Consider the following 14,088-nt stretch of genomic DNA (forward strand, 5'->3'; position numbering starts at 1 on the left):
AGAGCAGATCCATACCAGACAACATAGAGCAGAACCTACCAGACAACATAGAGCAGAACCTCCCAGACAACATAGAGCAGATCCATACCAGACAACATAGAGCAGAACCTACCAGACAACATAGAGCAGAACCAGACAACATAGAGCAGAACCAGACAACATAGAGCAGAACCATACCAGACAACATAGAGCAGATCCATACCAGACAACATAGAGCAGAACCTACCAGACAACATAGAGCAGAACCAGACAACATAGAGCAGAACCAGACAACATAGAGCAGAACCAGACAACATAGAGCAGAACCTCCCAGACAACATAGAGCAGAACCAGACAACATAGAACAGAACCATACCAGACAACATAGAGCAGATCCATACCAGACAACATAGAGCAGAACCTACCAGACAACATAGAGCAGAACCTCCCAGACAACATAGAGCAGAACCAGACAACATAGAACAGAACCATACCAGACAACATAGAGCAGATCCATACCAGACAACATAGAGCAGAACTTACCAGACAACATAGAGCAGAACCAGACAACATAGAGCAGAACCAGACAACATAGAACAGAACCATACCAGACAACATAGAGCAGATCCATATCAGACAACATAGAGCAGAACCTACCAGACAACATAGAGCAGAACCAGACAACATAGAGCAGAACCAGACAACATAGAGCAGAACCATACCAGACAACATAGAGCAGATCCATACCAGACAACATAGAGCAGAACCTACCAGAAAACATAGAGCAGAACCAGACAACATAGAGCAGAACCAGACAACATAGAGCAGAACCATACCAGACAACATAGAGCAGATCCATACCAGACAACATAGAGCAGAACCTACCAGACAACATAGAGCAGAACCAGACAACATAGGGCAGAACCAGACAACATAGAACAGAACAAGACAACATAGAGCAGAACCTACCAGACAACAAAGACCTCATTACATAAATAGACGTGACCCAATCGTAACTGTTGGAGGGATGCAAGTCATTGATATGCCCTCAGTGCTCTGAACCTCCTGATACTCACCTTCGACACCTGTGTGGTGTGGTTCAGCGGTACTAAGAGAGAGGCTCAGAGCGGTTGATGTGCGGTTCACCTCTGCAGTTCTGCTTGCTGAAGCCAGAGGGCACTGTGACACAGATCGACGGCCCCTCTCTTTGTCTCCCTCGCCTTTTGTTTTTGCGTCTGAGGAGAACTCAGTGTTGTACACATCATATATTTGTTCCTCTTTGTTTTTCTCTCGATGACTCCAGTCCAGTGATCAATTTCAATGTTTTAATTCATCGCGTTGTTTGTAGTTTGTGGGTCACGGATGAACAGAGCTTGTTTGGGCTCCGCACCTTTTACTTCCAGCATAAAGAAGTAAAAGGAACGAAAGCTATTCCTGTCAAAGATAATGGCCCTAACGACCCAGAAATAATGTTAGTGGATTTAATTCATACTATCATTACATACATGCTAGCAATTATATTGACAGTATTCCAAGACTATGATTATCCACACTGTATAATTACCATAGTGATTAGTGGAATCTAGGGCAGTGGCTACTGTTTTAATATCTACAGCAGTAAACTCTATTTTCCACCCTATTGCTATTCTAAACCAATACTGAGTATGATCATGTGTTGTTCCACTGTTACTAAGGTGATTCCAGTGAGGTCCCAGTGATACTGTGGCGATTCCAGTGAGGCCAACAATCCCTTCTCTGGACATAGATATTATTTTCTCATTTTTTGTTTCTCACTTTTCCAGTCAGACAAAGGGAATCACACGATAACACTCATCCCTACACTGATATTTTAAAACAAATTCGTTTTTTTATTGGATTAACATGAGATCATAAGATAATTGTGTTCAGATGGACCTCTTCTTACATCCTGCAGTCCACACAGAGACGGGTCTGTGCTCATCGGTGTTGAGGCAACAGGCCCTGGAAGTCCCCCTTCCAGGAACATCTCCAGCCTTTGGAGAGCACTGGGCAGCGTTACCGGGAACACGATGAAAGGGTCGGACACATGCGCTGCACATGGGTCTCAAAGCCAAAACACGAACCATTTCCCAGGGGTTCAGAAAGAGAAAGCGTTTTGGTCATTTATCTGATATGTCCAATCGATTTTATTTCTTAACAGCTGTTTTTTGTTCATTTCTAGGCAACACGTTTCAGGGAATCCACCCGATGGGCCTTCAGGTCATTTCGTTATCTACAAACCACCAATCTCCTGCCACACGTCCGTGTGTCGTTTGGATCAGTTGATCTGGTGAAACCCTCAGTAAGGTCCGCCCCCAGGGCTCCGTAAGCTCCTCCCCCAGGGCTCCGTAAGCTCCTCCCTCAGGGCTCCGTAAGCTCCTCCCCCACGTCTCCGTAAGCCCCTCCCCCAGGGCTCCGTAAGCTCCTCCCCCAGGGCTCCCTCTGTCAGCCGGTTGGTTTCGGTTCCTCCCCTGGTTTTTAATCTGCTCCCGGTTCTTTCCGCCGGGCCATGTGACCCGATCCGTGCGCTCCCAGCCACTGTGAATGAAGAGCGCAGCGTCAGGAAGGCCTTGACAGGCGGGGCTAAGCCCTTAGGGGCCCCGACATCCAATAGCACGCGGAGCGGGGCCGGAGACGGGCCCCTCGCGGGCCGGGCCTGCCGGCGTAGGATTAAAGGGCGAGGGTTCGCATCCGTGGAATGATCCGGAACGCCGCTCCCAAGCCGCTCCCCAGACGGCCGGGAGGGCCGACCGGCCTCTCCCTCCATCCCACCGCCTCCCTAACGGGTATATTTATCTCTCCCCTCGTTTAATCGATGCGCGGCCTAATCTAGGTGCTTCCAATTTAGGGCGAAACGAACCCTTAATTGTGTCCCCCCCCCCCCCCCTCCCCCTCCTGCCCTCCCTTCCCGCTCTCCGGCAGCGGCCATTAGGCGGCGGTCTAAAAGGTTACGGCTCTGTCCACTCCGGAGAGCGTTGTACTCTCGGCGGACTTTGCAGAGAATGAGGGTTCTTTGATTATAAATTAATGAGGCTCTGTCCGGCGCTGGATGAAAGTGGGAGCGAGGCGGGGCTCTGATGAAAGGCGCTCGGAGCCGCGAGCGGACGCGTTTGAAGCCCCGGCGCCACATCTGACGTGCGCAATTTCAAAGCCGCCAGGCCCGCGGTCCACGCCGTCCGCTTGGCACCGGGAGTGAGCGATGTGTCGGCTGGTGCAACGGTATCCCACGGTAACCCACGGCAACCCACGGTAACCGGTCTCCTGGAACACGCACCACTGCAGCTTTAAACCGACTCTCTCCTGGCGGAGAGAGTCGGTTTAAAGCTGCAGTGGTGCGCCGGCCGTCTTAAAGGAGGCGAGGGTGAGGCCGCGAGGGTGAGGCAGCAGGGTGAGGGTGTCCGGTGTCGCCCTGGGGTGCTCCAGCGCTGGTGATAGTGCACTCCGGCTCTGTGTGAGTGAAGGACGGACGGACGGACGGACGGACGGACGGACGCGGCGGACCGATGGGGCTCGCCTCGGAGCTCTGGTAGACAAGGTGTGTGTGTCTGTGAGGATAAATATATCTGCATTTTGTGTGTGTGTGTGTGTGTGTGTGTGTGGAGTGAGTTTGTGTGTGTGTGTGTGTGTGTGTTTGTGTGTTTGTGTGTGTGTGTGTGTGTGTGTGTGTGTGTGTGTGTGTGTGTGTGTGAGTGAGTGAGTGAGTGAGTGAGTGAGTGAGTGAGTGAGTGAGTGAGTGAGTGAGTGAGTGAGTGAGTGAGTGAGTGAGTGAGTGAGTGAGAGAATCTGGGTTTGACTTTCGCTGTGGAGGCTAAACCTCCGGGATGACTCCTCCGTCACCCTTTAAGTTTACAGGATGTTGTCTCCACACACAGATACTCACACACTCTCAGGTCACACACACACACACACACACACACACACACACACACACACACACACACACACACACACACACACACACACACACACACACACACACACACACACACACACCGACTCCCTGCGTATTTAATTGCCTTCTTTCTGTTTTCCAGCAGCGGGAGCTGAGAGGGAAAATGTTGCGGGTGGGTGGGAGGGGCGGGGCCGGGGAGCTGCTCACCACAGGCCTCCTCTTTGTCCGCTATCTCCTGGTCCGGCGGCCATCCTGTGTTTGGAAACATCAAATCTGATTAGATTAAACCAGAGGAGAGCAGATCCACTTACCCCGGCCGCGCTGCCCCGGCCCCGCCGAACAATGTGGGGCTCTCAGGGGCCCGCGCGGCCGCCGGGGAGCGGGGGGCCCGGAGAAACACGAGGCGGTCGGGGGGTCACCGCGCTCACAGCCCGGCTGGGGCAGCTGGACGGACAGGTAGACACACACACAGAGGGACGGACAGGTAGACACACACACAGAGGGACAGGTAGACACACACACACAGAGGGACGGACAGGTAGACACACACACACAGAGGGACAGGTAGACACACACACACACGGAGGGACAGGTAGACACACATACAGAGGGACGGACAGGTAGACACACACACAGAGGGACAGGTAGACACACACACACACGGAGGGACAGGTAGACACACATACAGAGGGACGGACAGGTAGACACACACACAGAGGGACAGGTAGACACACACACACACGGAGGGACAGGTAGACACACACACAGAGGGACGGACAGGTAGACACACACACAGAGGGACAGGTAGACACACACACACACAGAGGGACAGGTAGACACACACACACAGAGGGACAGGTAGACACACACACACAGAGGGACAGGTAGACACACACACACAGAGGGACAGGTAGACACACACACACGGAGGGACAGGTAGACACACACACACACGGCATGGATACAGATGCATGCACGCACACACACACACGCGCAGACGCACATATTAACGCACACGCACACACAAACACAAACGGAGACCCACACACACAAACACACTAACGCACACACACACAGAAACGTAGACCTACACACAAACGGACACACACACACACACACACACACACACAGACTAAGACACACACACACAATTGTCTGGGGTTATATATACAGAACTGAGAACCCTTTCTGAGGAGCTTCTGGTTCCAGATACCAGTAAACACTAGTGTCTGCTGGTACCTACTGAGTAGTTACAGGTACCAGTGATGACTACTGTCTGCTGGTACCTACTGAGTAGCTACAGGTACCAGTGATGACTAGTGTCTGCTGGTACCTACTGAGTAGTCACAGGTACCAGTGATGACAAGTGTCTGCTGGTACCTACTGAGTAGTTACAGGTACCAGTGATGACTAGTGTCTGCTGGTACCTACTGAGTAGTTACAGGTACCAGTGATGACTAGTGTCTGCTGGTACCTACTGAGTAGTTACAGGTACCAGTAAACATTAGTGTCTGCTGGTACCTACTGAGTAGTTACAGGTACCAGTAAACACTAGTGTCTGCTGGTACCTACTGAGTAGTTACAGGTACCAGTGATGACTAGTGTCTGCTGGTACCTACTGAGTAGCTACAGGTACCAGTGATGACTAGTGTCTGCTGGTACCTACTGAGTAGCTACAGATACCAGTAAACACTAGTGTCTGCTGGTACCTACTGAGTAGCTACAGATACCAGTAAACACTAGTGTCTGCTGGTACCTACTGAGTAGCTACAGGTACCAGTAAGTAAACACTAGTGTCTGCTGGTTAGTTGTGCAACGGTTCACGGGTTTCCCGTGATCCGTACGGATCAACCATCACGCTTCGGGACGCAAGTGAACCGCGGATCGGCTGATTAAAAAAAAAAGTTGTGCGTTGACGTGATCAGCGCATGTTTAGAGGACAATTCCGGTATTAACAACATCATCAAGTATCGTAGCGAAATACAGTTTCTGTTGTGTTTTATTTGGCGTTCCGTAAATCCCATTGAAACGTAAACCGGAACCGGAACCGGACGTCTTTAGGTTTGGTTGTAGTCTTTTCGCGTATCAACAGTAGGGCTAGAACCGAGCGAAAAGACTACAACCAACCCCCCTTGCAATGAGCATGAGTCTCCCAACCGAAATCAATGGATTTACAAAATGCCAAATAAAACACCACAGAAACTGTATTTCGCTACCAAACTAAAAATAAGAAGATAAGGATGTCTGCATTGCCTTGGGAGAGTGTAGACTCTAAACTCCCCAGGCAATGCAGACATCCTGAATTGTAAATCCAGGGTTAGGGATTATTTACTATCTTATCCATGTTAAAAAGAAGAAGGAATAATGCCTCAAATTGCAATGCTTAAAGGAAGCAGGATTATTACCTAATTTTTCACTTTATTTTGTTTTTACGCAGTTAAAAGATTTTATTTAAAGTCACATTTGTCTTGTTATCTTTAATGTTGTTGTTGATCCGAAAATGATCCGACCCGTGACTCAAAAACCGTGACCCGATCCGAACCGTGAGCTTTGTGATCCGTTGCACCCCTACTGCTGGTACCTACTGAGTAGCTACAGGTACCAGTAAACACTAGTGTCTGCTGGTACCTATTGAGTAGCTACAGGTACCAGTAAACACTAGCGTCTGTTGGTACCTACTGAGTAGCTACAGGTACCAGTAAACACTAGTGTCTGCTGGTACCTACTGAGGAGCTACAGGTACCAGTAAACACTAGTGTCTGCTGGTACCTACTGAGTAGCTACAGGTACAAGTGAACACTAGTGTGGTACCAGTACCAGCGAACACTAGGGTCTGCTGTTACAAGTGAATAGATGGGCTTTCCACGCTTGATTGGAAGCGGGGTGCAAAGCATTTATTTCCAGAGATCTGTGAGAGACGTTTAAATGTACTTCCCCTCCGTGTATTATGTAAATGTGCACCATGTTCACTTTCAGTGCTGCAGTCATCAATTTTGTTCCAAAGAACCTCCAAATTGAATTTATGAGTGTCTAAAAAATTAAACTCGTCCACCGGCGACAGAATATTTCTCGCAAAATCAATTTGGTCTGAAGGCAATAAAGTCTAATTCCAATGTGATGGCTGAAGTGTAAGAAGTCCACAGTGCATTAGATTTGAATATATTACCTTTAATATCAAAGTAAGTCCATATGTGCAGCTTCCCACTACACACACAGATTTAGAATATAAGAAGCCCGCAGACATATTTGCATGGTACACTCAGCAAACAATCAGCTGGATAGATTTCCAGAGATAGACAGAGTGTGCAGTGCGTCAGTCCATCTGTGTGTGTCAATGAACGTGTGTCTTCCTGTACACGACTACTCTGCTCCTGTGGACCAGCGGGAAGGAGATGGGAGAGATGTTCAGACAGAGCTTCCCTGGTAATGAGGTCGGGTCGGACATGAATGCAAATGAAAGCTAATGTACACAGAAGCATCTCCATGTGGCCTTGAAGGGTTTAATAACGTTGGATCCTGAATCCAGAGCAGTGGAGAGTAGACCGTAGGCAGAGGGTGGACCGAGGCCAGCCTGTCGATGAAGAGTGGAGCTATCGGTCTGGCTGTTGGAATATCGGCATGCAGTTTTACTTTGCTTGTAAGTTGAATTCATCAAGCGAAAAGTAAATATGTGTGTGTGCGTGTGTCTGTACATTAAGAGGCGGTGTGTGTGTGTGTTTGTGTGTGTGTGTGTGTGTGTGTGCATGCGTTTAGTGAAAGTGTGTGAGGGAAAGGGAAACATGAGTGATTCAACCGAAGCCTTTTTCAGATAATAACGTGCCACAGTGATAGAGAGGGCCGCTAACTAATAGGACTTCCTAGATGATCCTCTCCTTCACCCTGTAACACATTAAACACAGACACACAAACACACACAGACATACACACACACACACACACACACACACACACACACACACACACACACACACACACACACACACACACAGACACACACACACACACACCCTTCCGCTCTCGCTCTCTCTTGTGCTGCCTGTCACAGGGTTAGTAATAGGATCACTGGGAGATAGGCCCTGCATCCGTCAAAGCGAGAGTGCAAGTCTGTGGCTCTCACACAAAGCGCGGCGCAGCCACACGCCCATCCTCCACGCGGATCACATGGGGATGTGTCACAGGGCTGTCCGGCCGGCCTCTTTATCTCCCGGCTCCCGCACGCCCGCTAGACATCAGCCACATCTCTGTGTGTTTGTGTGTGCGTGTGCGGATGCATGCGTGGGTTTGTGTTTGTGTGCGCGTCGTACGTGCGAGCGCGCGCGCGTCTAAGTGTATCTGTGTGTCGGCTTTAATAGCATTAACTCCTGCGAGCGTGAAATGAGTCGGGCCCGCGCTATCTGTCTTTAAGAGCAGGCTGTTGGAGCGGAGTGGCTGCAGCGAGCTGATGGATGTTGTTGGCCTGCAGTCGGCACAAGGGATGGACCTGTTAGTGGGAGCCCAGGCCGCAGCACACGGGCAGAGGCACACTGATGGTTCTGCTCCTCTCGGGCTCGCTGGCATCAACGGCTTCTGTGCTTCTCGGTTCCTTATCTTATATCTTTGTCATCTTCTTACTGTCATTTGTTTCACAGTTGTAGTAAATAGGATAGGAATATACAATACAGTGCAGAGATAGTTTATGAGTCGGTACCTCCTTTGTCAAACATATTTAAAAGTGATAAGGTCAATGGAGCGCATCTCACGGTGGAGGTACTGCACTGTGATGTTCAGCGTATCAAAACTAACGCTTTGGTTCAGCTTCTTGATGAACAGGAACATGCGCTTCATCATGGTACAAAGGAGCCATCCACCTTTGTTCTGCTAGTTAGCAGTGAGAACCCAGCTGTAACATTGATATATGTAAAGCAGAATTATTTATCAATCCTGTGGAGCAATCAATACAAAAAAGAGCAGCTTCAAAGGCTTACCATGTCATCTAGCCTTCATTAGCAGGATGTGTTTGTGTGTGTGTGTGTGTGTGTGTGTGTGTGTGTGTGTGTGTGTGTGTGTGTGTGTGTGTGTGTGTGTGTGTGTCTGTGTGTCTGTGTGTCTGTGTGTGTCTGTGATAAATACCAGAGACTAAGTACCAAGGTACCATGTGAACTCCCCCTGGTAGTTTGGATTCTCACTTTCTATCCCAAATCTCCTTCCAGTCCACTGTGTGTCTGTGTGGACTATGGAGTTTCAGAAACACAAGACACACACGCACGCACGCACGCACGCACGCAAGCACACGCACGCACATCCGCAAAACCATGCATCACAGTAATCACACTGCAAGGGATGTTGGGTAATCTGGTTAGCGATGTCAGGAACGTAAATCAACTCCAATCATTCTTGCGTTTTCATTGGGCCCCTTCGGGCACAAGGAGACGAGATTGGTCAACCTTTCAGCCAACTGGCTTTCTCTCTCCGTCTCCGACCGGCCAGTCCTGCTTCGGCAGCAGACACTAAGCATCTAGTATTGCTGCGGGTTCAATGGGTGGATTTACTCGCTCTCCAGCAGGATATATATAAAGATACAGCACGGGCCTCTGCTGGAAACTTGGGTCCTTTGAAGTCCCCTATTTCTTTCTCTTCATGCAAATCAGTTGCACACACAGATCCTCTAAGTCCGGTCTCTGACACCCTGACACCCTTCACACGCCGTGCGGTGAAGAGAATTGCGTCCACTCTCTCTTCTGCCCTCTCCTCTCCTCACTGTCCTCCCACCACACACACATACCCTCCACTCTCTCTTCTCCCCTCTCCTCTCCTCACTGTACTCCCACCACACACACATACCCTCCACTCTCTCTTCTCCCCTCTCCTCTCCTCACTGTACTCCCACCACACACACATACCCTCCACTCTCTCTTCTCCCCTCTCCTCTCCTCACTGTCCTCCCACCACACACACACACCCTCAACTCTCTCTTCTCCCCTCTCTTCATCTGTCCTCCAGGAAGATCGCTTTATTCCTCCCGCTGCCCGTGTTCACTCCCTGCTGTTCTGCCGGCTCGTGGCTGACAGCGTGCCTAGCCGTCTCGTTCTGATACGTCTCTTAATTAATTCAGAACCTGTTTGAGTGAGGCGTGATGTGTTTGGCTCTCGCCTAATTAGGATCGAGGTATTTGTGTAAACAACTCGATCCTGTCCAGGACATGCTGACTTATATACCTCATGCAATGTATTGCATTCTAATCGAATCGAATCGTGTGCTTAAACAGTGGTCTTGAATTCTTGTTTGTGTTAGTGCTAGTGTGAATGTGTGTGCATGTGTGGGTAAATGTGATTGTGTCGGTGCCAGTGTGTGTCTGTGTGTGTATGTACGTTTGTGTCGGTGCCAGTGTGTGTGTGTGTGTGTGTGTGCATGGTTGTGTCGGTGCCAGTGTGTGTGTGTGTGTGCATGGTTGTGTCGGTGCCAGTGTGTGTCTGTGTGTGTATGTACGTTTGTGTCGGTTCCAGTGTGTGTGTGTGTGTGTGTGTGTGTGCACGTTTGTGTCGGTGCCAGTGTGTGGGTGTCCGTGTGTGCGTGTGTGTGTCTCTCTGACTTTGTACGCACCGACGGCGAGGTGTGTCGTTCCATCGCCATGACTCCCAAACAACCCATAACAAAGGCCCAGTGCCATTGTGCATAAATTAACGTTCAGCCTCGCTCCTTCAAGGCAAGGTAACCAATTAGTCTGACCTTCAACCCCGCCCCCTGATAACGGCCTTCTGTACGGCTCCCCAACAGCGCGTGTGTATGTGACGGGCAAGGCGATGAGATGCTTATTATGGGATGCGTATGGTGCCTCGTAGCACAATGTACAACCTGGGGCCGTGCGAGTGTCACCTTTACGGCGCAGATATACATTCCCTTCTCTCATTTGTGTCTCCAAGGAAACATGGAAAGTTTGCACGCACAAAAACACACACCCACACGCACACGATCGCACGGAAACACACACGCACACACACGCACATGCAGACACTGGCGAATTCAGACACACATGCGCACACGCATATACACAGATGTGCAAGCCAAGCACACATATACACACACACACACATATGCGTGCACACACACACACACACGCACACACACACACACACACACACACACACACACACACACACACACACTTCATCGGGGCGTCAATGTATCCCCCTCCCTCCACTATCTTGAAATCTTCAAACAATACACTAGACAATACACTGACACTCTCTACACATAATGAGCACACACACACACACCGCACGCACACACACACGCACACACACACACACACACACACGGTCCCACCTCAGATTTAATGATGCTGTGAACAGGGTTAGTATCTCCCAGCCTGTTCAGCCGCCCTCCTCCTCCTCCTCCTCCTACCCTCCACTTCCTCCTCCTCCTCCCCCTCCCCCTCCTCCTCCTCCTCCTCCTCCTCCTCCTCCTCCTCCTCCTGCTCCCCAAACCCCCTCCTCCTCCTCCCCCTCCTCCTCCTCCTCCCCCTCCTCCCCCTCCTCCTCCTCCCCCTCCCCCTCCCCCTCCTCCTCCTCCCCCTCCCCCTCCCACTCCTCCTCCTCCCCCTCCCCCTCCCACTCCTCCTCCTCCCCCTCCTCCTCCTCCTCCCCCTCCCCCTCCCACTCCTCCTCCTCCTCCTCCCCTCCTCCCCTCCTCCTCCCACACATACACACACACACAAACACACACACAAACACAAACACACACACACACACACACACAAAAACACGCACACACACACACACACACACAAACACACTCACGTAAACAGGTATGCACACACCCACACTCAAAGACACACACACACACACACACACACACACACACACACACACACACACACACACACACACTCAAAGACACACTCACACACACACAAACACACATATAAAGACAAACTCACACACACACGCAAACATCCACCCACACAAATACAGACGATGACAAAGTGACGAGTGGGGGCGGGGCTATGCTCAGGTGGTCCGGCGTGGGGTGGGGTGTGTGGGGGGGGGGGGGGGGGGATACGAGTGACTAGCCACCCACAAGGACGGAGCGCCCCCCCAGCCCGGGGGGCGTACAGCACAGATCACTCTGTGTTAGCGCGGGCCTTGGTCAATATTGTCCCTGGGTGTGTGGGTGGTGGTCCGCATGTCAGGGACGAGGGCGCTGGAAGGAGAGCCGTGTGTCTGTGTGTGTGTGTCTGTGTGTGTGTGTGTGTGTGTGTGTGTGTGTGTGTGTGTGTGTGTGTGTGTGTGTGTGTGTGTGTGTGTGTGTGTGTGTGTATGTCTGTTTATGGATGTATGTATGGGTGTGTTTGTGTTTGTGGAAATCTGTAAGTGTGTGTGTGTTTGCCTGTGTGTGTGTGTATGTGTGTGTGTTTTTGTGTATGTACGGGTGTGTGTGTGCGTGTCTCTGGTAGTAGATGGGTGTGTTTGTGAGCGTTGTTGTGGAGGTATGTGTGAGTGTGTACTTGTGAATGTGTGTGGTTGGTTATTTGAGGGCATGCATTCACACACACACACACACACACACACACACACACACACACACACACACACACACACACACACACACACACGCATGTGTGTGTGTGTGTGTGTTCTTGGTCAGGTTGTTTGTGCATGTGTGTGTGTGTGTGTGTGTTCTTGGCGTGGTAGTTTGTGTGTGTGTGCGTGTATGTATGTGTGCATGTGTGCATGTGTCTGTGTGTCTAGGTGAGGTGGGTTGTGCGTTTGTGTGTGTGTGTGCTATATGTTAGGTTGTTTGTGCATGTGTGTGTGTGTGTCTGTGTGTGTGTGTGTGTGTGTGTGTGTGTGTGTGTGTGTGTGTGTGTGTGTGTGTGTGTGTGTGTGTGTTCTTGTGAGGCTTTTTGTCAGCTTCCAGCAGATCGATGTGACTCTAATCTAAAGGCCAGCCATGTGATGGATGACCTCATAGTTGGGGGACCTGCTCCCCACATGTCCAGATGGACACACACGCACACGCATGTGCACACACACATAGACACACACACACACACACACACACACACACACACACTCACACACACACACACACACACACACACACGCACCAACACACACACGCACCAACACACACACACGCACACCACACACACACACACACACAGACACACACACACACACACACACACACACACACACACACACACACACACACACACACACACACACACACACACATATACAAGCATACAAAAAACTAAAAACGAACAAAAAACGGACCCAACATGAATTATCACACTGTCCTGAACTGGTGTGCTGGTGGGGTTTGAAGGGGAATCTTTTCCCGCTGTATTGCCCCTGTTCATTGCCCTGGCTGACCCCTGACCCCGGCCCAGATGATGTGTCTCAACGAGGGAGGGGGGATTAGGAGCCGGGAGCCGGGAGGATAGAGGCGTGGAACAGGCAGAGCCACATGGCTCACAGCGAACCGTCTGAATCACGTCCATGTCTGAGGTGTTAATGCCACCTGTAGGCTAGGCTGCCGGGGGGCTGCAGCAGGGAGGTACGGCCATGTGTACGCCTCTCTGATTAACATGAACCATTACCGCCTCACCTCCGCTGACCTGTGGCGTCTCACCAGCCCTCCTGCTGGCTCCAGCCTCTGGATTATGTCTTCATTCACTCGCTGTGCGTGCTGCTCTGACACACAGACACGTTACCCACGTCCGTCTGTCTGCTGGTCTGTCCGTCCCTCTGTCTTCGGGACGGACAGACCAGGTGGTTTTAGGACCTAGCCTCTATGTTGTTCCTGCCCAGCTCATCAGCCACAGACAGCATCCATGTCCAATAACGAGCGAGGATCGAGAGTCCTCTGTGATCCTGTCCTCTTGGTCTGTGTGTGAGCCTTTGTGTCTGTTGCTCGATCCTGTCTGTCTGCCTGTCTGTCTGTCTGTCTGTCTGTCTGTCTGTCTGTCTGTCTGTCTGTCTGTCTGTCTGTCTGTCTGCCTGCCTGCCTGTCTGTCTGTCTGTCTGTCTGTCTGTCTGTCTGTCTGTTCTCTGCCTGTCTGTCTGTTGTCAGCCTGTCTGTCTGGTGTCAGCCTGTCTGTACCCCTCCTGTCTGACATGTGTTCATGTTCTCGTTTCTCTCTCTGCCAGTTCTGCTCCCCTCGTCCTTCACTCTGAGCTCCAAGCAGCCCTGCCCCCCGGGGGGGGGGGGGGGGG

At 50.9% G+C, this 14,088-nt stretch overlaps 1 protein-coding gene across 1 annotated transcript in view; it reads right to left on the minus strand.

Annotated features, from left to right (window-relative positions):
• Positions 1-2,588: 2,588 nt before the first annotated feature.
• The window catches only part of LOC115554561 (transient receptor potential cation channel subfamily V member 4), a 29,928-nt gene continuing 18,428 nt past the window's right edge, over positions 2,589-14,088 (minus strand). Inside the window, exons 10-11 of the mRNA XM_030371345.1 lie at positions 4,201-4,333; positions 2,589-2,653 (exon numbers count right to left, since the gene is read on the minus strand). Of these exons, the coding sequence (XP_030227205.1) occupies positions 2,589-2,653; positions 4,201-4,333 (198 nt within the window). The remainder of the gene's footprint in view (positions 2,654-4,200; positions 4,334-14,088) is intronic.

The sequence above is a fragment of the Gadus morhua genome, chromosome 11 (assembly GCF_902167405.1).
Source record: "Gadus morhua chromosome 11, gadMor3.0, whole genome shotgun sequence".
Taxonomy (NCBI): Eukaryota; Metazoa; Chordata; class Actinopteri; order Gadiformes; family Gadidae; genus Gadus; species Gadus morhua.